General features: G+C 40.8%; 2 protein-coding genes across 5 annotated transcripts in view; both read right to left on the reverse strand.

The window, feature by feature from the left end:
• Positions 1 to 972, reverse strand: part of map2k7 (mitogen-activated protein kinase kinase 7) — a 29,532-nt gene extending 28,560 nt beyond the window's left edge. For both annotated transcript variants that reach the window (XM_047365830.1, XM_047365829.1), the window contains exon 1: positions 803 to 972. In XM_047365830.1, the coding sequence (XP_047221786.1) occupies positions 803 to 926 (124 nt within the window). In that variant the 5' untranslated portion in view covers positions 927 to 972. The remainder of the gene's footprint in view (positions 1 to 802) is intronic.
• Positions 973 to 4,177: 3,205 nt separating this feature from the next.
• pkn1a (protein kinase N1a) overlaps positions 4,178 to 24,786 on the reverse strand; it is an 83,271-nt gene continuing 62,662 nt past the window's right edge. For all 3 annotated transcript variants that reach the window (XM_047365372.1, XM_047365370.1, XM_047365371.1), the window contains exons 6-23: positions 24,448 to 24,593; positions 23,255 to 23,468; positions 19,952 to 20,146; positions 19,036 to 19,145; positions 18,809 to 18,952; positions 18,576 to 18,651; positions 17,320 to 17,455; positions 16,959 to 17,082; positions 16,646 to 16,725; positions 16,360 to 16,432; positions 13,987 to 14,078; positions 13,563 to 13,739; positions 12,841 to 12,903; positions 12,449 to 12,525; positions 12,204 to 12,346; positions 8,292 to 8,399; positions 5,849 to 5,929; positions 4,178 to 5,668 (exon numbers count right to left, since the gene is read on the reverse strand). In XM_047365372.1, coding sequence (XP_047221328.1) covers positions 5,465 to 5,668; positions 5,849 to 5,929; positions 8,292 to 8,399; positions 12,204 to 12,346; positions 12,449 to 12,525; positions 12,841 to 12,903; positions 13,563 to 13,739; positions 13,987 to 14,078; positions 16,360 to 16,432; positions 16,646 to 16,725; positions 16,959 to 17,082; positions 17,320 to 17,455; positions 18,576 to 18,651; positions 18,809 to 18,952; positions 19,036 to 19,145; positions 19,952 to 20,146; positions 23,255 to 23,468; positions 24,448 to 24,593 — 2,243 coding nt within the window. In that variant the 3' untranslated portion in view covers positions 4,178 to 5,464. The remainder of the gene's footprint in view (positions 5,669 to 5,848; positions 5,930 to 8,291; positions 8,400 to 12,203; positions 12,347 to 12,448; positions 12,526 to 12,840; positions 12,904 to 13,562; positions 13,740 to 13,986; positions 14,079 to 16,359; positions 16,433 to 16,645; positions 16,726 to 16,958; positions 17,083 to 17,319; positions 17,456 to 18,575; positions 18,652 to 18,808; positions 18,953 to 19,035; positions 19,146 to 19,951; positions 20,147 to 23,254; positions 23,469 to 24,447; positions 24,594 to 24,786) is intronic.

The following is a 24,786-nucleotide window of genomic DNA, read 5'->3' on the forward strand; positions in this document are numbered from 1 at the left end:
TTAATTAAAACCTCAGCAGCTCCTGTCATGTGGGTCCATTTCATATATACTGACCCATTGGAAACGAGACACGTAACTACTGCACAAAACTGACAGTGGAAAACAGCGGGATGGTTCAACAATAATATATAATAAAAAGTTAAACTAGTCGTCAATGTGTCACACTCCCTAAAACTCGTTATCTACAACAGAGATATGTTCCCCAATCTAATCGGAGCCTAAACCTCTGCTCAACCACTTACCAGTTAGCTAACCTGCGGGGACTTAAACTAATTACCGTCGGTGTGGTCAAGGATCAGAAGTCGTACCAATACCTGTCATATGCACGAAGCCTCAACCAAATATACCGCTTGCCTAAAAATATTTAGCCGACACATCTATTACGAAGTAATGACATGTCTCTAACCTTACAATCATAAAGGGGAGATAACTAATTTTTCATATTCACGATGGGCCTGTCAAAAAAAGTATAGCCTGCTAACCTAGCATGTTTGACAGAACTAATAATAAATTGATTTAGCTACAAGGCTGTCAGGAAGAACGAACGTGAAAGTCTTTTCGCTTTAAGCTCGGTTCTACGTCACCTCATACAGAAGCTGTCGTAGTTGTTATGTTATTTGACAGTATAACCAAGGTGGGCGAGTGTTTGTTTACGTAGCTAGCCTGTTAGCAATGTAGCTAATAGCTAGGAGAAGCAGAACACCCCTCGCTTCTTCTCTCCGCCTCTCGGGTCTTTCCCGATGCTATTCTAACCGTTATTAACACCCTGGACCCCCACCCCCCCTTCCCGGTAGATACTCACTCGGCCTCGGACGTGACCGCTGCGGACTCATGTCGATATTGAGATCAATTCTCCTGCGAGCTTCTTCATTTTCTTGCTTTAGCTTCTCTTCGATTCGCGACAACCTCTGTTCCAGCGACGACATCTTGAAAAATTGAGCACCATGTAGCCCGCAGAGCTCTCGACTCCCCTCTCTGGCAGGCTGGCAGGCAAGCAGATAGCTATATGGCAAGCCGATTAAACATATAATGACAAGAGATGGTCTTTGAAGAGGAACTAAACCCCAATTCAACTTTTTTTTTTGCAAATAAACTGTATAAAATTGGCCGTAGGTTATAGAAAGCCGTTTAATTCAAAATTAAATAAATAAACAAATACTGCTATTGATAAATTATTAATAAATATTCCATGAAATAAATAAATATCGCCATGAAATAAAACAAAATAATTATGTTAAAAGAAAATTTTCATCTTATTTTATTTAATTCATTTCAAGATTTATTTAATTTACTTAAATATTTATTTATTTATTTTAATTAGAGATTTATTTATTTATTTCATAATGCAGTTTTATTTTGTAAAGCTACCTTACGTATTTCATTTAAAGCTCTTTTTATTTCATGTTCTTATATTCCAATGAGGGGGCGGAGTTTTATTTGTGGGGCGGCACTGGGACAGCAGGGCCGAGCTCAGTTTGTGGCTGTGGCAGGCAGAAGACAGCAGGCCAGAGGGAGCCAGTGGATTCCTCGTAGAATCCCCTGGCTCCCTCCCCTGGTTCCCTCCCCTGGTTCCCTCCCCTGGCTCCCTCCCCTGGTTCCCTCCCCTGGCTCCCTCCCCTGTCTCCCTCCCCTGGTTCCCTCCCCTGGTTCCCTCCCCTGGCTCCCTCCCCTGGTTCCTTCCCCTGGCTCCCTCCCCTGGCTCCCTCCCCTGGTTCCCTCCCCTGGCTCCCTCCCCTGGTTCCCTCCCCTGGTTCCCTCCCCTGGCTCCGGCCGTAAAAGCCTGCCACGGCGGTTGCCGCTGTTTCTGTGGAAACCAATGCTGATTATCGGCAAACGGGATGTCATTATTGTTACTATTGCCTGTTAGTCAGTAATTACTTTCAAATGATGATGTCATTGTTGGTTATTATTTAATAAACAGGTTTTGTTTGACATCTGATCATTTCAGGGTTGTGTATTATTGCTGTTAAGGTCTTTCCTTATACAGTTAATTCCTTAATGAATTTCTTGATTTATTGTCTTCTGATCTCTGTGCATATTAGTTTATAATCTTTTGTAAGTGTGAGGTTTTTCCCTTCTGCTTTGTTTTCCTTTTGTGTTCCAGTTCAGCTCTCTGTTCACTGTGCTAATTAGTCTCCTTCTCTCAGTCCCCTTGCTCAGTATTCTCTCCCAGTACTTTAAACGTCACTCTCGACTCTTCCTCAGTCTTTACGCTCCTTGATTTTCATTTTTCTCTGCTGGTATCCTCCTTTATGCTCACCCTGGTTCCATGTCCAATACTTCCTGTGTTTTACCTTGGGTTTTTGCCCAGTTTTCATGAAATTTGTCCACATTCACCATTTTGCTCTCTGGTCCTGCTCCAACACCACGCATTATGGCAGTGTATAGGGTTTGCTGCTGGATTCATCCACAAAAACATTCTTCCTATTTAGAATGAATACTGAGGATAGTTGAAATTCAATTCCTACTAGGAGAAACTCTCATTTCAGATATCTATAATGCAATTTAAATAATTCATAAAAATGTAAATAATAAAAACTATTTTAGATAGCTGTAGTTTAACTTTGAAGAAACACTAATGCATTTTCACTGATAATTTTATTTTAGACAGGTAGAGCAACAATATTCTTAGGAACAATTCAGTAGTTGCTATCGGTATCATTTTTGTTGACGTCATTCCTCCTATCCATACTGCTGCTATAGATAGCCTGAAATCAGGGATTTTACTAGGATTGCAAGATGGGGGGGTTTAGTCCCCAGGACTAAAAGAAGCCATGTACATCCACACTGTAGACATAGGTAGGCTTCATTCATTTATTTAGTACTAGTTTTAGCACATTCACAAAGACCTGATATCTAGTCCAGTTGTCTTTCCCTACTGCTTTGTCTTGAAGACCCTCTGTCTTTGCTCTTTCATATGTGAATAATAAAAGTCAGTCAGTCAGTCATTTTCTACCACTTATTCCATAGTGGGTCGCGGGGGAGCTGGTGCCTACCTCCAGCAGTCTATGGGCGAGAGGCGGGGTACACCCTGGACAGGAATAATAAAAGTGACTGGTCTTATTGAAAAATGTGCATGAGGAGGTAGTGTTCATAAAAAAAATTTATATAAGCAAATAAAGTCATGATAGAATAAAGTACCTCTTTTATTATTTTGCACCAGGACAGTACTAAAATATTTTGATCTTTTGTAGGTTCTAAAGTTAAATTTAAACTCTATTGACCAAAAACACAAAAGATTCCACACTGCTATTGTTGAACAAAGATTAGGGCCACACGGAAAAAGCTGTGAAAAAGCTTAGCACGCTTGCTTTGGCATTTCCTGAAGGTTTTAAGATGGTAAGAAGCAGCCAGTTACTGGTTATCTAAAATACTTGGTTGACTGATCATCCTGAGTGTGATCACATCTGTTAAAGCAGCAGTTTCTGTCATTTATTGGCATTGATGGTAGCAGTTCCAGTAAACTATTGCAATGGCCCAGTCAACGACCAGACCTCAACCTAACTGAAATGCTGTGGTGTGACCTTAACAGAACTCTGCAGAATGAATGTGTGCAAACCTTGATGAACTGAAGCAACATTGGTAAAGAATACACCAACATTCCTCCTCAACCTTGTGATTTCATAAAGAAAACAACTGAGAGTTGCTGCTAAAATTGTTTCTAAAAGCGTTGGCATCATGAGGGGTTGACTCCCTGCTTCACCAATACTGGCTTCATTTTTTTATGAATATGACAGTGTTAAATCCTTCAAATTAACCTTTGGCCTCTTATCTAATTGATGTTCTCTATTAAGGTTGATGGCCATGTCTGGCTAGGTACTCCATTTTATGATAATTGATACAGGTGATGTTCCAGGCTTGAGATATTGATGTATAATCAAACCCCCAGTTCACTAATGCTCTCAAACCTGAGGCCTTCACAGAACTGCATTCATACGGAGATTAAATTATACCCAAGTGGACTCTATTCACTTCTTAGGATACTTTTAACAGCAACTGGTTTTACTGGATTATATTTAGAGGTATCAGAGTAAAGGGGGCTGAATACTTGTCTGTGGCACATACTTTATATTTTCACTTGTGAAAACTGTTGGGTTTTTTCCACTTTACAATTACACGGTACTCTGAGTCAGGCACACAAAACATACATGACAACACAAATAAAACGGACACATTGTTCACTGCAGGATTTCTTTATAAAAGATGTCATCTCATGTTTTCTGGGTTTTTATCATCGTACACAAGAAAAATCCAAACAATACGGTCATATAGTTGCACAACAAACAACTCCTGTACTCTAAATGTTTACATAAAATGAAATCGATTTTTGTTGGTTTATTTATGCAACATGTTTTCCTCTGTTGAACTCTCGTAGGATGGTTTATTGCAGCGACATTTGGCGCTCACCGCTGACATCTATCGGAGAGGATCCACGAAGAAAAGGTTTGTTATCCTCATCACCCTTCTGGTGATGTTCTTAAATCAGACCCTAAAAAAAAAAAGTGTGCAACCGCTGAGCTTAAAGATTTACTGGTCCTGGAGAGAAATGGCTTATTTCATGCAGAAGACACTCTGGTAGCATGTAATTAACATGTAATTAACTGAATTAACCTGCAACCCACAGGTGACAACATGATACATCACAGTTTAGTGTTCAGATTTTTACCTTTCAGTAACCTCTATGCAGCATAGTTTTAATGCTGACTTTTAAGTGTTTTTGTGCGACAACTAAATCTACCAATCAAAGTATCTCATTTAAAAAAATGTGCTGGATGCTGAATAATGCACAAAGGAAGCATTAAATACAACGTATTTGCTAATCACAGACATAAAATCAAAACAGGAGAGTTTTAAAAAGACGTTTGCGGACATCACCAGAATAATCCACAGCAGTGGTTTTGTTTATACCCTACAGTTAAAAATCTAAAATCAAAGAGTATCAGATATAATCACCAAATTTTGAGCACATATTCTCTTTTTTCCTTTACCACTGCACGCTTTTTTAATCTGTTTACAAAGGATCACAAAACACATGGAAGTAAAAATGTAAGGCATTGGTTTGAGAGGCCACAGAGTAACCCCTGATCAGTCATCAGTACACAGCTGCTCCCCTCACAGCTGCACAGGTTGCTACACATACCAGGATAAGAGGAGTCTTATGAAAGACCAGCGCTTTCCTCTCTGGTGTACACTGACTGGATGAAAGGGTCTTATATTTTTATCCTTCTTTAGTGATGGAGCATCTAAGCCCAACAACTACCTGTCCTAGCTTTGATTTAACAGTTCACGATCTTTAAAAAGTAGACACACTAAAATCCCCTCAGTCTCTGTGTTCATTCACAGTGTAATTAATAGCAGATGAGTGCGGCCAGCAGGCAGAGACCACCCGTCCGCTGGGGACTTAAACTTCGACGAAGCCTTTAGAAATATCCAACATTCCTTTGAGGCCTGCAGTTTCAGTTCACTAGCAGAGGTCCGAGACGTAATCGAAGTCTCTGAAGCTCTCCTGGTCTCTGCGGGAGAGCGTGCGCGGCTCCCGTGGAGGCGTCAGTGCCGGAGGCTCCATGGTGAACTCTTCGTCGAAGTTGCTGACGTCTTCCTTGCCGCAAATAGACGGGACAAAGGGAGGGGGCACCTTCCTCTGCAGCATTGCTTCCCAGTCCACGTTCTGGATGGAAAAGGACAACGAAAAGATCTTTTAAAACTGTCGAATTAGAATGTGTGTGATTACAATCTCTTTATTTCAAGTGTTCAGAAAGCCGAGTAAAGCTGCGGTTTAGAAAAAACTGAAGCAGAGCAGTTTGGCGCCAAATCGATGCTTCTAAGTGGATATTAGAAGGGTACTTACTCTGAAAAATGGCTGCTTCTTCACCTCCTCTGCATCCTTCTCGCCTGATCCGAGCCTTCGTTCTGGATTCCTCCGTAACAGCTGCACACAAAAACCAACAAATTACCATGGGTATATTCTGTCAACCAGCTGTTTGAACAGAAGTCAGCGTGTTTTCTGCCACATGTTGTCATGTAACAACACAAACGTTAATGCATTTTTTTGTGATTCTATATGACAGAGTGACATAAAGTAGTGCAGAATAGTTGGGGGCCATAGTTTCTTTACTGCAGTCTCAGTTATAATTGATTGGTTTCAGATGTACTTGTGTGCTTCTATTCCCCTTTGCTGCTTATACACATGAACTTTGTATTCAACCTCGTTTACCTTGATACCTCTAAATCAAATCCAATGCAATCAACTGCCTTCAGAGGAAAATTAGTAAATAGAGTCCATCTGTTCTATAAAGGCATTAAAGCTCCATTAGAGAACATTAGAGAACAAACAGCATCAATGAAACCAAGGAACACAGCAGACGGACCAGGGAGAAAGCTGTGAAGAAGTTTAAATCAGGGTTACTTTAGGAAGCATCAAGAAATCATAAAACTGACCTTGAACATATCTGTTCATGCACATAAATAAACCCTACAGTTTGTGAGCTAGACTGTTGAAAAGGCAATGATCTTCTAATCCTCAGACTGTGCTCTGGAGATTGTCTAAACACAATGTTTATGTCTATAAAGCTGTTATGGTATTCTGTTAGATGAATGTGAAAACATGTTGAATAAATCTCTTCAGCATAACAGCCTTATTCGGCTAGTCAGGTTTCTAAGCTGTGTCTCTTTCTAGGTCATGTAGTAGATCTGGAAGGACTGCACTGCTCCAGACGGTAACATTCTTATCTAGGCAGTGACAGGTTTCAATTATCTCCTAAAAAGGGTAAACAAACAGATTTGAAAGAATAGTTCTTCTGGTCTTGGCATGACAACATGAGGGTGAGCCTCAGAGTAACGTCCCCGGGTCGGGAGCACCTGCGAGCCAAGGCTGAAGATCCCTATAGCTGAGAGAGCTGACTGAACCTGGAGGAACAGCCCAAGCTGGTCTGACCCAGCTGGAGGTACTGCTATTCCTGTCCTACCATGAGGCTGTTTTCTGGCATGAAGATACATCTGACCCCACCTCCAGGCCTTCCCCTGTTTGAACTCCTCTTCTTAATTCTCTCAAACATACCTTAAAGTTAAGACAAAATCTTTAAAAGAATAGAATTATGTGCAAGAAACCCTGAGTTCACTTTTCAGAGAGAGGGACAACTTGATGATCATTAATCATTTGAATATTCATTCTTTTAAGTAGTTAGCTCTCCTGTTTGTTGACATCTTGTTTGTTTACTAAATTATTAATGACATATTTTACAGTTATAACTAATAGGTTTACTACTGATACTTTTAGTGAACAGATCCAATATAATAATAACTCTGTTTATAATTTAAAGTGTTGATTTTGTGATTGTAAGAATTAATATAACATATTTCTCTCTCTCCTTTGCATGAAGTGTGTGAGACATTATCAATAGTTATAAAATAATGTCCCAAGCCTTGAATGTGTCACACAGCACTGTTCAACCCATTGTCCAAAAATGGAAAGAGTATGGCACAATTTCAAACTCACCAAAACATGACTGACAGGCCAGGGAAGGAGAGCGTTAATCAGAGAAGCACCCAAGAAGAACTGTGGTAACTACCACATCAACCCCCCCCCACTGTAAAACATGGTGGAGGTAGCATCATGCTATGGGGGTTCATTTCTTCAAAGTCGACAGAGAAACTGGATGGAGCTAAAGGCAGAGCAATCCTGGAAGAAAACCTGTTGGAGGTTGTAAAAGACTGGGCTAAAGATTCTGTCTGAAAGAAGGGACAGAGCAGACTGTACTTCTTGATGAAGCTTAGGTCCTTCAGTGTTTGGAGCAAGATGCTGCATATCTTGTATATCATCTGCTGGGGTAGCAGCATCACAGGCAGGGACTTAAACAAGCTCAACAAGCTGATAAAGAAGGATGGCTCTGTTCTGGGGACTCCTCTGGAACTCAGAATGACCCAGTCAAAGTCCAGACCTAGATCCAACCAAAGACTCGAAGATTTATGTTCATAGACTTTCTCTGAGCTTGAGCTATTTTGCAAAGAGGAATGAATCAAAGTTTCCGTTGTACAAAGCTGGTAGAGGCACACCCAAACCCTTGCAGCTGCAATTTTAGCTATAAATATTGGCTCTATGAGGTGTAATTTTTCTCACACTTCCACACATAAATTCCCAGTCAAAAACCCTGACATTTATGATTGTAATGTGACCAAAAGCAGAAAATTCAAGGGGTCTTATAACTAACATAAGGTACTGGGAGTTTCTTCTATGCAAATAAAGCCTTTGCTGTGCATTGTGTATGCCAAAGACGACAGGACAAAATTCTTACTCGTCTCATAATCCCAATGGCCTCAGTGGAGAGGAAGCGGGGGTAGCGGACTTCGTCGTTCACAATGCTGTCGAACACCTCCTCTTCATCATCACCAGGGAATGGAGACTACAGAACACACAAGTACAGTGAAACAACTTCATTACAATCCATCTAAGAGATTTGTCCAACTTTTATCCAGTAGACAGTAAAGTTGTTCAGAGTATATAGCCCTGTTAAAATATGGTGGAAAACCAAACTCCTGGCTGATTGGATCACAGGTGAAAAGCTCTAAATCCAGGTGTAAACAAACTCAGGACAGAGACGAGGCATACCTTGGAAATGGCAAGTAAACCTGCATCTTGAGAGCTGATTCAGAAATGTACAGATCACCAGGTAACAAATGTACAGGTCCTTCTCAAAATATTAGCATATTGTGATAAAGTTCATTATTTTCCATAATGTCATGATGAAAATTGAACATTCATATATTTTAGATTCATTGCACACTAACTGAAATATTTCAGGTCTTTTATTGTCTTAATACAGATGATTTTGGCATACAGCTCATGAAAACCCAAAATTCCTATCTCACAAAATTAGCATATCATTAAAAGGGTCTCTAAACGAGCTATGAACCTAATCATCTGAATCAACAAGTTAACTCTAAACACCTGCAAAAGATTCCTGAGGCCTTTAAAACTCCCAGCCTGGTTCATCACTCAAAACCCCAATCATGGGTAAGACTGCCGACCTGACTGCTGTCCAGAAGGCCACTATTGACACCCTCAAGCAAGAGGGTAAGACACAGAAAGACATTTCTGAACGAATAGGCTGTTCCCAGAGTGCTGTATCAAGGCACCTCAGTGGGAAGTCTATGGGAAGGAAAAAGTGTGGCAGAAAACGCTGCACAACGAGAAGAGGTGACCAGACCCTGAGGAAGATTGTGGAGAAGGGTCGATTCCAGACCTTGGGGGACCTGCGGAAGCAGTGGACTGAGTCTGGAGTAGAAACATCCAGAGCCACCGTGCACAGGTGTGTGCAGGAATTGGGCTACAGGTGCCGCATTCCCCAGGTCAAGCCACTTTTGAACCAGAAACAGCGGCAGAAGCGCCTGACCTGGGCTACAGACAAGCAGCACTGGACTGTTGCTCAGTGGTCCAAAGTACTTTTTTCGGATGAAAGCAAATTCTGCATGTCATTCGGAAATCAAGGTGCCAGAGTCTGGAGGAAGACTGGGGAGAAGGAAATGCCAAAATGCCAGAAGTCCAGTGTCAAGTACCCACAGTCAGTGATGGTCTGGGGTGCCGTGTCAGCTGCTGGTGTTGGTCCACTGTGTTTTATCAAGGGCAGGGTCAATGCAGCTAGCTATCAGGAGATTTTGGAGCACTTCATGCTTCCATCTACTGAAAAGCTTTATGGAGATGAATATTTCATATTTCAGCACGACCTGGCACCTGCTCACAGTGCCAAAACCACTGGTAAATGGTTTACTGACCATGGTATCACTGTGCTCAATTGGCCTGCCAACTCTCCTGACCTGAACCCCATAGAGAATCTGTGGGATATTGTGAAGAGAACGTTGAGAGACTCAAGATCCAACACTCTGGATGAGCTAAAGGCCGCTATCGAAGCATCCTGGGCCTCCATAAGACCTCAGCAGTGCCACAGGCTGATTGCCTCCATGCCACGCCGCATTGAAGCAGTCATTTCTGCAAAAGGATTCCCGACCAAGTATTGAGTGCATAACTGTACATGATTATTTGAAGGTTGACGTTTTTTGTATTAAAAACACTTTTCTTTTATTGGTCGGATGAAATATGCTAATTTTGTGAGATAGGAATTTTGGGTTTTCATGAGCTGTATGCCAAAATCATCTGTATTAAGACAATAAAAGACCTGAAATATTTCAGTTAGTGTGCAAAGAATCTAAAATATATGAATGTTAAATTTTCATCATGGCATTATGGAAAATAATGAACTTTATCACAATATGCTAATATTTTGAGAAGGACCTGTTTCTCTGGTTTCTCTGCATCGCTTTGGGTCAAGATGTGCCTGATATCACGCTTGTTAAGAAGGCAGTTCTGGAGACCAGTTTAATAAATGTGGTAAAAGAAAGGTCTTCGTCAAAATCCACTGGGACTAAATGGTAAGGTATGTCAGTCCAAGGTGGGTACATGGATAGGTGCTGAATAATGAAGGCCTGAGAGCAACAATCAGTTTGGTCTATAAGTCAAGCATGCAGGTCAAGCAGCTGAATACAATCAACTGGCTTCATTGATAAATATAGCTGGTTGTCATCTGCATAAAAGCAGAAATTTATGTGGATTCAGAGACTAAGAATCATTTGCTCAAGATAAAACAGAGCTTTTATTCTAAAATTTGTACCTTAATTTCAGAACAATCTCCTTCTCAAGTAGCCACACCTCAAACAGCTTTTCCCACTCAGCTCTCATATGCCTCTCCTCCCCCTGCTCTACCACTTCAGTCTAACTGGGCAGAAACTCGTTTCTCTGATAGGGAAAAAGGCTCACTCCAGTTGCTCCATAAGTGAGAGAAATTCTTGCCTTCCAAGAAGCCACTGCACACCTTCAGTTACGTAATAGCTCTCAACAGCTAAGGTCTGCCTGCAGCCCAGTAATTCAATTCAATTCAGTTTACTTATATAGCACCAATTCACAACACGTCATCTCAAGGCAACTTGAGACTGGAAACAAAGCAGGGAAAAGCATAGCATTAGCATTAAAGCTGCACAAGAGAATTCTGAGAAAACCTGGACTTCTTCCTGAAAATGTGAACAAGCGCACCTTACCAGTCCCTCCCTCTTGCTCTCTGCTGTGCTACAGCCTCCCTCCACAGCTCCTCCCCTACAGCTGAGCCAACTGTGAACAAGCAGCTTGTTTTTTGTCATCTGTCTTCTTCTGTTTACATATCTCTGTTTTCTGAGCAGGTGCCACTCAAGCAATCGGCAGTATTCCTTTAACATTAGTTTGTTTCTCCACCATTGGCACAGCTGTGGCACACCGGCAATCGTTAGCTTGAACGACGGTACGCGCTGTGCGGGGAAAGGGTGTGAGCAGCGTGAACAGAAGCGTGATTGACACTGCTCTGATTGGTTGTTTCTGACAGGGAGTAGTGTATTTCTGCAAATGGCAGTAGGACCACTGGGAGGAGCCAGGTTTTTTTTTTTACAGATCATCTGTCTCATATTCTTCTGTCAGGACATAGTGACAGTTTCAACAAAAATGTAAAAAATAAATGTATACAAATGTTACATAATACAGCTTTAAGCACACGGCTAAGTAAGTCTTGCAAACATTCTGCACCTGGGCTTTTGCTTTGATTTATTTTAATGTTTGTGGTTCATCTTTATGGTTCTTTTGTTAGGTGGTAATGGCTGTTTTAACAGTCTTGAATGCCAACTAACCTTCCTTTGTTTATCATAGGACACCAGTCACACAAATTAACATTCTCTGTCTCACAGAACAGGGCTAGACCTCAAGAGAGATCCAAATATCCCGCTTTTCCAACGATCCACAGTACTCTCCACCGTTGGGTACAGTGGCTTGTCATTATATGTAAACCTGTGCAGTCATAGCTGTTGGTTAAAAAGCCGCTGAATTCACACCTTCATTTGTCTGCACTCTACCTATCATATAGGTAAAGAATGACACATACCTACATGTGTTTTCTGATGAGATGACCCAAAAGGACCATAAAAAGTGGAATACACCCAGACCAAGGTCACAACCTTCTGGAACACTGTGGAAAACTGACTGAATGTGGTGGACACATCATTAATCTGGACAAACTGAAGTTGCTCTTGAATTGATGCTCTCCAAATAGAGAATGAATTTTAAAAAAATCTTTATGCAGTTCTAAATCTGTTTTAACATAACCTTTTTTGTTAAACGTAAACCTAGTTCTCACCTCTCCAACCAACATTTCATAGATGAGGACCCCGAGTCCCCACCAGTCCACGGCTCTGGTGTAAGATGTATCCGTGAGGACCTCTGGGGCCAAAAACTCAGGGGTCCCACAAAATGTGCTTGTGCGGTCCCCATAGCCCATTCCTGCAATCAGAAAGTGGCAAACAAAATAAACGGTGACTGTGAGCTTTTCTGTGAGCAGGGGCAAAGTAAAAACCTAACACTATGTCTCTACGTCTTTCCCACCTTCTTTACACAGTCCAAAGTCAGCAATCTTTACGTAACCATCTCTGTCCAGCAGAAGGTTGTCAAGCTTAAGGTCTCTAGGAGCGAGAAGAGATGTAGGTGAGAAGTGTCTCTTCACAGCATTTCACCAAACAGTTTTCTCATTCTGCCAAACTTTAGGTTTTACCAGGCCTGATTCTGCTTTAGCTGGAAAACAATCCTTGTGGAATCAAATAAAATGAAAGAGGTATTTTGTAAAATGGATTTGATTTGTTTATCTGATAAATAACACAAACTGAATCTGATTTTAAGACAAAGAGGCTTTGTGGTGTATGGCGAGGGTGTTAGAAGTGTTAGCACACGTTTTTCATCAAGTTACAGATCAAATGCATGTATGAGGGACCTTCACTCACCTGTACACAATCTTATGGTCATGAAGGAACTGAAGTCCAAGAACCACACAGGCAGCATAAAACCTGAAACCAAAGGAACAACATGAGCCATTTAGATCAAAATCTCAGAGAATAAAATAGAAGTAGTACAACTTTTAGGGCACTGGCATCAGCCACCAAACTTTCTGCTTGACCCATAGATCCAAAAATGTATTTCTTTAGTCTGACTGGGACACCAGCAGCATGGGGCACTGGGTCAATTCAGCCATTCATTTACCATGTATCGCCAGTTCATTCCACTTTTGCAGTCTTCTCCCTCATTTATTTACAGGATCTTAATTTCAGCGCAGGGTGAAAATGACATTGAAGACTTGTAAAAAAGAAAATGGCCTATTACTTAAAAGGCCTGCGTAGTTCAGACTTTAATTTATTTTTAAGTAGGCCTACACACGCACACTGCACTTGTTTGTTAAATTCTATAGTTGTAAAAGGTAAAATAATAAAAAAACGTTTATTAGCTGTGTTACCCTTTGCAGCTCAAGACTATTTTTTTTATTAAAGAGGAAGCAAAATGGTTCTTTTGGTAATAAAAGTTGCCGACCCCCTGCCTAAACCTAAAAACAGCATTTAAAAAAGTGAGAACCAGGAAAATGTCCTCAATTTAAAAAATATATCCTCACTTTGCTGGTAAAGTATGAAAAATGTTGCTCACTCAGACACACGCACACACAGGCATTACGTACACAGCTCGTGGTTCTGTGAAGACGTCCGTGTGGATGTGCATCATCAGGTCGCCTCCTGCTGTGTACTCCATCACGAAGCAAACATGCTCCGGCGTTTGGAAGCATGCGAACAGGTTGACCAGGAAGGGATGGTGACACATGTTCACAATCTCAAAGATGTGCTTCTCACACATTAGGCTGGGAGAGAAAAAACAGGGAGACACGATTTGGAAGGAAGAACAAGATTAAAGCCACAGGGAGAAGGTGATAAAATGGATTACACGAAGAACCACAGAGAAAGGCTTTATTTTGGTCAAAAACATTCTCAGACTCAACCAAAAGATGCACAAAGCACATGCAGATGCATGTTTAAAAGGAGATCTAAACCTTTATCAGATTTAACTAACTCAGTATCAGGGCTGAGGAATAAACACATCACACACACCTTTCCACCTCATCCCGAGCAATTATGTCTCCTTTTTTCAAGGCTTTGATGGCGTACATCGTGCCCGTCTTCTTGTACTCTGACAGCAGCACCTGCAGACACACAAACACATTGTTTCACAATACGAACAAAACATGAACAACGTCCACCAAAGGAACTTGCAATTTGGGCATTTAATTACTTATTCAGTTATTACTCACTGGTTCATTATTGGTACAGAAAACCTTTTGTTAAGTAGAAATATTTGTAGAAAATTGATTTTAAGGGGATCTGTTGTTTTGTAGTTTTCTACATCTATAGAAAATATTTTGTCTGTTTTCAGCAAGAACAATAGGATGTGGGTCACCTGAAGACTCTGATTTTATATTTGGGCCCAGACACATAAAAGAAAAAATGAATGTGCAGCACAGTTTTTCACAGTTTTGACTCCAGCATAAAATAAATAATTACCATTTATGCATCAAATTAAATGTTCATATCCTTAATCTCATTTCCTTTATTTAACTAAAACAAAGTGCAAAGAACCTGCTGTACGGTGGTGTGTTTACAGACTGAAAATGGTGGGAATTCTTAGTTCTGATCCATTTAAACCAGAGATGTTAAGATGAACCGATTCGGTGGTGCACGGTATTTCATTAGCAGTATTTGATCTGTTTAATAATGACAAACTACAGTTACTTAGAAACAGTTTACACCAATTTGTTTGATTTAGGGGGCTATTTCTCTTGTTGACAGAAAGCAGCGATCAGAGCCATTAAAGAGGCGTAGCTTTGTTAAGATGCATGCCCCAACATCGACGAGGTAAAGACGGCAAAGACAATAAAAATGCAGCGTTCTGTGGACCGCCTGTAACCCAGCTTTACCTGCCTTAGGTTCCGTTTCGAGTTATAAACCTCCTTTATAACAGCTCTGCTAATTGAAAGATAATTACAGATTCCACAGCCTCCTTTAAAGATATCCACCCCAGCATTACTGAGAACAGGGCTTTCAATACTTCTTTCTTGTTTGTTTTTAAATGACCTTCTCTGTGTCAGAAGACCACAGGATCAAAATAATTCAGTAATTACTGTTCACGTTTATTAGTTATCTTGGTGCTAGTTCGCAGCAGCACTGAAATGTTTCAAATAAATTATGAATTATATGGCTGCACGGTGACGCAATTGGTAGCACTGTTGCCTTGCAGCACAAAGGTCCTGGGTTCAACTCCAGCCGTGGGTTTTCTGTATGGAGTTTGCATGCTCTTCTCATGCATGCGTGGGTTCTCTCCAGGTACTCCGGCTTCCTCCCACAGTCCAAAAACATGACTGTTAGGTTAATTGGTCTCTCTTAGATGTGAATGAGTGTGTGCGTGGTTGTTTGTCCTGTATGTCTCTGTGTTGCTCTGCGATGGACTGGCAACCTGTCCAGGGTGTACCCTGCCTCTCACCCATAGACTGCTGGAGATAGGCACCAGCTCCCCGTGACCCATTATTGAATAAACGGTATAGAAGACAAAGAAAGAATAAAAGCAAGATGTTATGAAAGAAAACCTAATTTTATGTTTTATTGCACATGATGCAATGCAGTGCATTTTTGTGCCAACTGCAAAGCTACTGAATGAGTGTTAAAGTCGTTTGCAGCCTAAAAGGTTTCAGAATTTGACACTAAGCCTCAGTGTTTTGCTCAATGGAAGTGACGATTTTAGCACACTAGTTGGCCGACGACACCGATTTGTGAAAAGTTGCTGTTTTTGTAAGGTAAATCACTGGGTATATTTAACAGCATTATATCATTCGTTTGCTTCGCCTCCTCAGATTGAATCAAACAGAATCGCATCAAATTGCACTCATTACCCTAAATTGAACTGCATCATGACAGGGGGGTGAATCGTATAGTCGTATTGCATTTTCCATATATGTATCTAAAAATGAATACGATAGTTGGCAGTGTATTGTGACATGCATCGTATCGGCCGCAGACTAGAGATGCACAACTCTTATTTAAACATGCACAAAACAAATGTGATTGCTCAGTATTTGATCAGCTCTGATCAAGGGAAAACTGTCTGAATCTCATCTCTGTTGAGACTAATTGGTCCATCTCTAATAAGCTTTAAACTAATGGATAGCAAAGCGCTTTCAATAAAGTACTACATAAAATTAAACATCTTATTCATGATTAAAATTTGTACCATATTTTCCATCTGTAAAAGTTGTGGAAAGTCATCTGATGATTACCATTCAAATTTCATTCTGAGCAGAAAAAAATACTTTTTTGATCTCTTTATCGTTGTTCTAACATAACCAGGTAGTCAGCTGCTTTAACATCACTCTATCATAATTTAGACAGATGAGTTCATTTAGAAGAAAGAAAAGTAAATTAGTGAAGGTGTACCTTCCCAAAGTGCCCCCTACCCAACACAGCAATCAGCTTGAAGTCCTGAAGGGACAGTGGTCCTTTCTTTTGCCTGAGAACAATGGATGATAAAGATGAATAACACAGGCCTACATGCAAACATGAACAGCATGTAAAAAGAAACACATTACATTCACAACTCAGCTACTCCTAATATCTCATGATAAAACATCCGCTTTAGAAATTCCAGTTCACCAGAAATGCACAAACAAGTTTGTATAAATGAAGTAAATGCACCCCACATTGTGTTTAAGTGTGTTTGTACCTGCCAGCAGATGGGGTTTGGACAGGGGACTCAGGGGTGGGGTCTTGGGGAGAGAGGGTCTCGATGACTGCTGGGTGATCCTTTTGGAGAACGTTAGGAAACAGACATAAGGAAGACAAGGGACAAGGCGCGGAGGTAATATATATGTGCCTGTGTTGTGTTTGGAATCAACACTGAGTATTTCTCAGTTTCTGGAGGGACAACAGCAGAGACCTCAGTTTTTCTTATCTTATATTTTAAATTAATATATTTTTCCTTTGTTTTATATCAAAAAATAAGACAGTATAAATGTTAAAAATCCTTGATCACACACCTCCCCTATATCCCGGTTTTCCTCTTTCTCTGTCTGCCTCACAGGAGTGAGTGTGTCCGTTTCTCTCTTGTAATCTCCTCTTATGGGACAGTCGTCCAGACTCAATTTCTCCACTGAGATCTCCCTGAAAGGTTCACACGAACACAGGCCCACATTGGCATGAAGACGGACAAAAACCGGAACAAAACACAACAGGAGTGTTAGACACAGGGCTGTGAAAGCATCACGGTCTTGATCGGAAAACAGGATAAAGGATCAAGGAAAGGTTTCATGTCTGATAGAGTCTGACAGAGTTTGTCCTAGCCGCCAGGAGTGTTTGATCAGCAGAATGAACAGTCATATGGGAAACTGTATGTCTCACCCGGAGTTAAGAGTCAGGCTGTGTGTGCTGGGACTATAGGTTCCTGAGTTGTTCACGGTGGGGATGGCGTTTCGGAGCAACCTCACCCACGTCCCGATGTCCACATTCATCTGACGCGCCCGAAGGAACGCCTTGCCTGGAAGAACATGCATCAGAGTCAGAATAGTCTCACAGAGTAGCCATTTAGGTCCTGTCCTAATCTACCTACATGTTATAAACTGTACACTAGTTACAATATAAAAATATTGTACTCCTTTAGCTTTTAAACATTTGTTGAGTTATAACAACGCATTACAATGTATTTTATTTAGATCTGATAGACCCTCATTAAACAGTGTATAATGGTGAATTGGGAAAACACTGAACATTACCCTGAACCATCTCTGCTGTGAAGCATGATGGTGGTAGCATCATGATGTGGGGATGGCGCTAAAAATGGGAAAATCCTGGAAGAAAACCTTTTATAAGATGTAAATGACTTGAGACTGGACTGGAGATTGACCTTCCAGCAGGACAACAACCCTAAACATGCAGCCACAGCTACAACTGAATGGTTTAGATCGAGGGATATTCATGTGTTAGAATGCCCCAGTCAAAGTTCAGAACTAAATCCAATTGGAAATCTGTGATAAGCTTTGAAAATTGCTGTTCACATATGCTCTACAACTAATCTGACTAAGGTTGAGCTATTTTAAAAAAATAATAGGCAAAGGTTTAAGTATTAAGATATTTACAACTGATACAGACATATCCCAAAGGAGTTACAGCTGTAATTTTACCAAAAGTTGGTTCCACAAAGTGTTGACTCAGGGTTAGCTGAATACAAATGTACTCCACAAGTTTTAAAGTTGAAAACCCACTAAAACCACTTATTCTTCAATTTCACTTATGCACTACTTTGTGTTGGTCTTTTACATAAAATCCATTGAAGTTTGTGGCTGTAACAGAGTCTGGAACACTTTAATGGGTCTGAATGCTGAAGGCACCTTAAATCTGAGGAAACAAATCACATCACCATTGTCTGAATCTGCTATGACTGACTTTAACACTAGAGGGTGCTATGGCTCCATAAAAAGAACTAAACACAAACAGCACTGTGCTTTATTTGAGGCTGCGCTCAATAAACAGATTAAGCTCATCTGCTCTATAAAGCCTCACATGTTTCTCTCAATGAAACTGTGAATTTGCCAGAGATAAAAAAAACAAAAAAAACAGCAGATTTTCATTCATTTCCTCTTGTTGAGTCTTTTCCCCACCTTGCTGCTTTGAAAAGACTTTCTTCTGTCTCTGGAGGCGAGGAACTCTCTCGATGACTGGGTTAAAGAAGGTCACCTGGAAACAATTTCCAAAACACAGATGAAATAGATCTTTCCAGCACATGTGCATGTGCCAGCTTGTTGGTAAGTGGACAAGCACAAGATATACACTAGTTATTTTAGTACCCTTAGTATGCAGGTGTCATGTTGTGTAAAGGTTATGACAGGTTTACCTCAGCTAGCAACAAGCCCTGAGGCTCGAGCTCCAACTGAACTCTGTGCTTCTGGTTGTCCAGGAACTCCTCCAGCTTCAGGTACTTCAGGGCGCACAGTGAGCGATAATCCTTCCAGTAAACGGCAATCTCCAGCTCTCTTGACTGAAACAAACATACTTGTGTTATTTCTTGTTACCTTTTATGTGTAGACTATTGGGAGTGTGTGTGTATATGTGTGTACGGACCCTTTCCAGCTCTACAGTGAAGGTCTGATCCCAGGCCTGCTCTCCAACAGTCCTCCAAGCCGTTTGTCCGACCACTGTGTTATCCAACTTTAGCACAGCGCTCACCTCAGCTACGAACAACAGAAATGACTTCTTCTATGTTTCACATTATACCTTGAAGAAAATGTGCCCTCCAGGGTGCCTGGACTTTTGATGTGTTTTTATTTTTTACATATTGCCTCTGTAGATGCAAATGGCATGAAAATTGGCCAGGCTGTATGTTCTGGGGTAATTTTAGTTAGGAATTTTTAGTTAAGTCTATGCCTTTTAAACTAAATAGAGCAATTGGTGACCCTCATTTTATATATCGCTGGCCACCATTGATGATGCATTTTTTGAATATTACAGTTTGATTTCTATTTATGTATGATTTTTCATTCTCTGGTGTTGATATCCGTTCAGAGGTGTTACTGTCCAACAGGTGAAGACTTTTATGTATTGCAAATGTATCAATCTTCATAAATGGGACAGGAAAAAAAGCCCAAACATGTCAACTAGAAAGACTTTAGCTACTGCCAAAGAAATAAAAACTGATTAAACACAAAAGCCTCAACAAATACTCTCCAAAACAAGGGCAAATAATTTCTTCCCTAAAACTGGTATTTAAGGGCTTAAAAATTCCAAAAATCCATGAATATCTGCTATGTATTGTTAATAGTATTCATTTAAAGAACGGAACAAATATGTTAATACGTAAAATTTCTATGGCAATCTTCTTTTCTGCCCAAGTTAAGCAGGTAGAGCACAAAACAAAAGGTTAAAAACCATACATTTAAGAATATCCTGGAATAAATATGTCCTTACAGACTAACTGCAACAGCTGGACTAAAACATAAAACACTTTTTAAAATCAAGACAAACTCATGCAACTGCTTACAGGAGAGTTCTTCCGTCTTGCTGGGCGTCTTCCCGCTGACGGAGCCGCTGCGTCCGTACAGTCCCTTGCTGCCTCTCATGAAGGACTTGGTGTCTCCAGGGCTGTAGCTAGGCAGCGTGACAGATGTCCCTTTACTGCGACCTGGGACAACCTCCAACAATCCAACACAGCCCAGCAGCTGCACCTGCAGGGTGCCTGATAACAGAGAAACCAACACAGGTACAAATGACGACAGCTCACAACATAGAAGCCCAAAGAAATCATACAAACAGCTTTTAAATTCACAAAGACAAGCATATAGGCTGCTAACCTGATGTTCCTTGAGTAACATTAGCATGGCTAGATGTGCAGCACATTTTATAACTGAAGACTTCCGGATTCCTCTATGTTTTCCACATCACTGTGTTGTTTACAGGCTCCAATTGTGGGGTGTGGGGGCCAGGAGCACTAGACAAATGACTAAAATAATCTTACTGCTGTGCAAGTTTCCTGTTGCATGTTGTCATGTCCAGGCAATAGGACGTGGGCATCTCGCTGCTCTGCGCATAGTGTTGGCACAGTAAAATAAATGACGGCCATTTAAAACGGCTGGCTAATGATGGTGACGTTAATTGGCAGCTTCAGACGTTAAATTAAAGGCGTATTTGAGCGTTTTCAAAGAGTCTGGACAGCATTTGATCAAGAAAATCTAAAAAACGTAGATCTAACATGAACTGGCGAACTCTTTACTCAACACAAATCTTTAAAACACAGTTTGAGGTTTGTGACTTTTTTTTTTACATTTAGATTGAAAAAAATATTTTATCGTATGTTGATTTGTTCTACATTGAAGACAGATCCTTTAAAAGAGTTAGTTTATTTGTGGCACCATTCAAGGCAGAACCACCAATGCCTCAAACTACAAACATTTACTTTCAATTTTTAAACAGTTTTAGTATCCAACAGTGAACATGCATGCTACATTCCCACTATGTTTGTTGTTATTCTCTCAAATATTTGGCAAGTATTAAAGGTAGTAAAGGTAAAGGTCTTGATCTACATTCCTACTCTCACCTATAGGCATGAACTTTGGGTCATGACTGAAAGAACGAGATCCTGGATACCAGTGGCTGAAATGAGCTTCCCGTACAGGGTGGCCGGGCGCTCATATGGGATAGGGGAAGAGCTTGGCCATCCGGGGGGAGCTTGGAGTAGAGCCACTGCTCCTCTACATACAGAGGAGTCAGCTGAGGTGGCTCGGGCATATGTCCAGATGTCCCCTGGATGACTCTCTTGGGAGGTGTTCCAGGCCCAGGACACACTGGCCTGGTCTCTCAGCTAGGCTGGGAACGCCTTGGGCTTCCCCCAGAGGAGCTGGAGGAGATGTCTGGGGAGAGGGGCATCTGGGTGTCTCTACTGAGTTTGCTGCCCCCGCTACCCGGACCCGGATAAGCGGAAGACGACGAGTACAAGAACATGCTAGGTAGTTCAAACAGATCAACCCAAACCAAACCAATGCACAGGACTGGTATCAAGCTGCCAACCAGTGAGCCATGTGAATAACGACATTTCAGCTCAACAGGGGAATAAACTGAGAAGTGCCACAAATATTTCCATTTTTATGTCGTTTGATCGGTCTTGTTTATTAATGATATCCATATATACCAATCAGTGAGCAAATCCAGTATTATTTGTCAGGGGCTGCCCCTCATAGCACCTGTGTAGCTGTAAGAGTGTGAGTAGGTCTGTAGACTCTCAGTAACTAAATAAACAAAGATACAGATTGGCTCAAGTGTTAAACTGAATGAAAGCTGTAATAAAGGAACGAGAAAGTGTTGATCATTCAAATATAATGCATGTGAAAAGCGATTTATTTTTTTGAACATCTAATTTGCAGCTTTTACAAAACTGGCAAACAAAAAAGGTTATTTAATACAAAAACATATTCCCAGCCTTTTTATGACTGTGTAGAAACCCTGAGACTTTCTGTGTTACACATCAGCTTCAAAATCCAGACTATCTAAATAACATGCATGCATTTTTATTATCATTTCTCATCTTTATATCTGTATGCTTCCCTTTGCATGTGCATCTACACTGCCTCCATTAACGGTCCATTGTGTGAGATCCAAATGACTCTGGCCTCTATAAATGTACAGGTACATCTAAAAAATTTGAATATTAGGTAAAAAGTTCAATATTTTCTGTCACTCATTTCAGAAAATTAAACTCATCTATTCTATAGATTCAACACATTCAAAGTGAAATATTTCAAGCCTTTATTTCTTGTAATTTTCATTAATATGGCTTATAGATAATGAAAACACAAAATTCAGTGTCTCAGAAAATTGGACTGTTGTGGAATAGTTACGTATTAGAAACTCATGATGTCATCCCATAATCAGCTGAGCCTCTAAATGGTCTCTCAGTCTGGGTCATAGGTGACACAATCATGGGGAAGACTGCTGACTGAACAGGTGTCCAGAAGACAGTCACTGACACCCACCACAAGGAGGGTAGGTCATTGCTAAAGATGCTGGTTGTTCACAGATTGCTGTATCCTAGCATATTTATAGAAAGTTGAGTGGAAGAAAAAATGGTGGAAAGAAACGGTGCACCAGCAACAGGGATAACCCACAGCATTGAAAGGATTGTCAATCCATATTGCTTGAAGTCCAGCGTGAAGTTTCCACAATCAGTGATGAACTTGGGTGCCATGTCATCTGCTTGTGTTGGTCCACTGTGTTTTCTGAAGTTCACAGTCAACACAGACATCTACCAGAATATTTTATGGACTTTATGCTTCCTTCTGCTCACAAGCTGTATGGAGATGCTGATTTAATTTCCCAGCAGGACTTGGTACTGGCCCACACTGCCAATGGTACCAAAAGTTGGTTTAATGACCATACTGTTACTGTGCTTGATTGGCCAGCAACCTGTCCTGAACCGAAACCCATAGAGAATCTATGGAGTATTGTCAAGAGGAAGATGAGAGATACCAGACCCAACAATGCAGATGACTTGAAAGCCATAATTAAAAACAACCTGGGCCTCTTTTACACCTCAGCAGAAGCACGGGCCGATCATCTCCATGCAATGCAGCATTAATGCAGTAATTTATGCAAAAGGAGCCCAGACCAAGTATTAAGTGCATAGAAATGGACATATCAAAATTACAATAAATAAAGGCTTGAAATATTTCACTCTATGTGGAATGAATCTATACAATATATGATTTTCATTTTCTGAAATTAGTGACAAATAATATTGAACTTTTTCATTTCCCAGTCAGATGCACTTGTATTTTCTGAAATGGTAACCTACCCGTGAGAGGAGAGGGCTTGTTAAGGGTGCTGTATTGGTTTTGCAGATAGGGGGCGCCGTTGCGGGAGCTGAAAGCCGGGGAGGAGGCCAAAACCAGCTCCTCCTTGATAATGCTGGCCTTGGGATGGTCCTCTGGCAGCTCTAACAAACGCTGGTCCAAGGAGTCCCTGAGAAGGTCCAGCCGCTGAGATGCCTCGCTGAGACGAGACTGTGCCTGGAATCAGCATATCATCCATTAGACAGATTAACAGAAATACATTATAACTCTAATTATGCTATTTAGGCAATAAAATGGCCAATCAGGTGTTAAGGCACATTACATAACATTGTTAAAACTGGAGTGATCTAAATAAACAACTGAAGCAAATATAGTGCATCGCAATAATATTTATACGGCTTAACCTTTTTCACACTTTGTCATGTTACAACCACAAACTTGGGTTTAAATGTAGCTGACCAACAAAAAGCAGTGTATAAATATAAAGTTGAAGAAAATTTCCTTTGTTTTTTTTTAACAACTATGGATCTGAAGTGTTTGATTATGCATTTAGGGTCCTTAACTCTGATACCCCTAAATAAAATCCAGTGCAACCACAGCTGCCTCCTAATAAATAGTATCGACCAGTGTGCAACACAACCTTATTATTGGTCCAGTCAAAGCTCAATCAAGAATCTCTGGTCAAATTTAAAAATTGCTGTTCACAGACACCCTCCATCCAAACTGACTGAGTTTGAGCTTTATTCCACAGAAAAATGGGCAAAAATATCAGTCTCTAAATATGCTAAGTTGGTAAATACTCAGTGCTGAAAATAAATAAACATCACATGCTGTAGTTGAAAACCCTCTGAAAACCATGCATCGTTTTTGTTCCTCATCACAATTATGGACTGCTTTGTGCTGGTCACTCACATAAAATCCCAAAACAGATCAGAAAGTTTGACCTTGTAATGTGACAGAATTTTAAAAGCTCAAGGGGTATGAATACTTTTGCCAGATATTGTATGTCTAACAAGCTGATAATGATAATGGGATATGTGAGACAGCAGAGATCATGAGAGCAGGTTTGCATCAAATAACCGACACAAGGAACTGAAACTATCAGCAACACGTCACAGAAGCAGCTCATCACAAAGAGCTAAAAGCAGGCTTTGAAGTGGGTGAACTGAAACTCTTTGCATGCGTCTGGTCTCACCTCAGACAGGGCCTTCTTGTCCTGAACCTTGTTGGCCCCAAGGAGCCGGAGGACATTCTTGGCGCCCTCAGCGACGGCGTGTTCCACCCTGTAGTGATGTCTCAGCTCTTCGATACGCAGCTCCACCCCACAGAGGTCATGGTTACCTGTTCGACCAAACAGCAGTTAGAATAGTTACCAAATTCTGCTTCATATGAGGCGTCTCAACAGTCGGATGGATGGTCAAGGCTCTTTAGTTTTGTGTTGCATTGTGGGGAACTCCCTTGTGGATACTAGGCTTGGTTAACGCCTTAATGCATATGGTGCATTACAGAAGAGTAAGAGAGCAAGACATTAGGG

This window comes from Girardinichthys multiradiatus, chromosome 5 (genome assembly GCF_021462225.1).
Source record: "Girardinichthys multiradiatus isolate DD_20200921_A chromosome 5, DD_fGirMul_XY1, whole genome shotgun sequence".
Classification (NCBI taxonomy): domain Eukaryota; kingdom Metazoa; phylum Chordata; class Actinopteri; order Cyprinodontiformes; family Goodeidae; genus Girardinichthys; species Girardinichthys multiradiatus.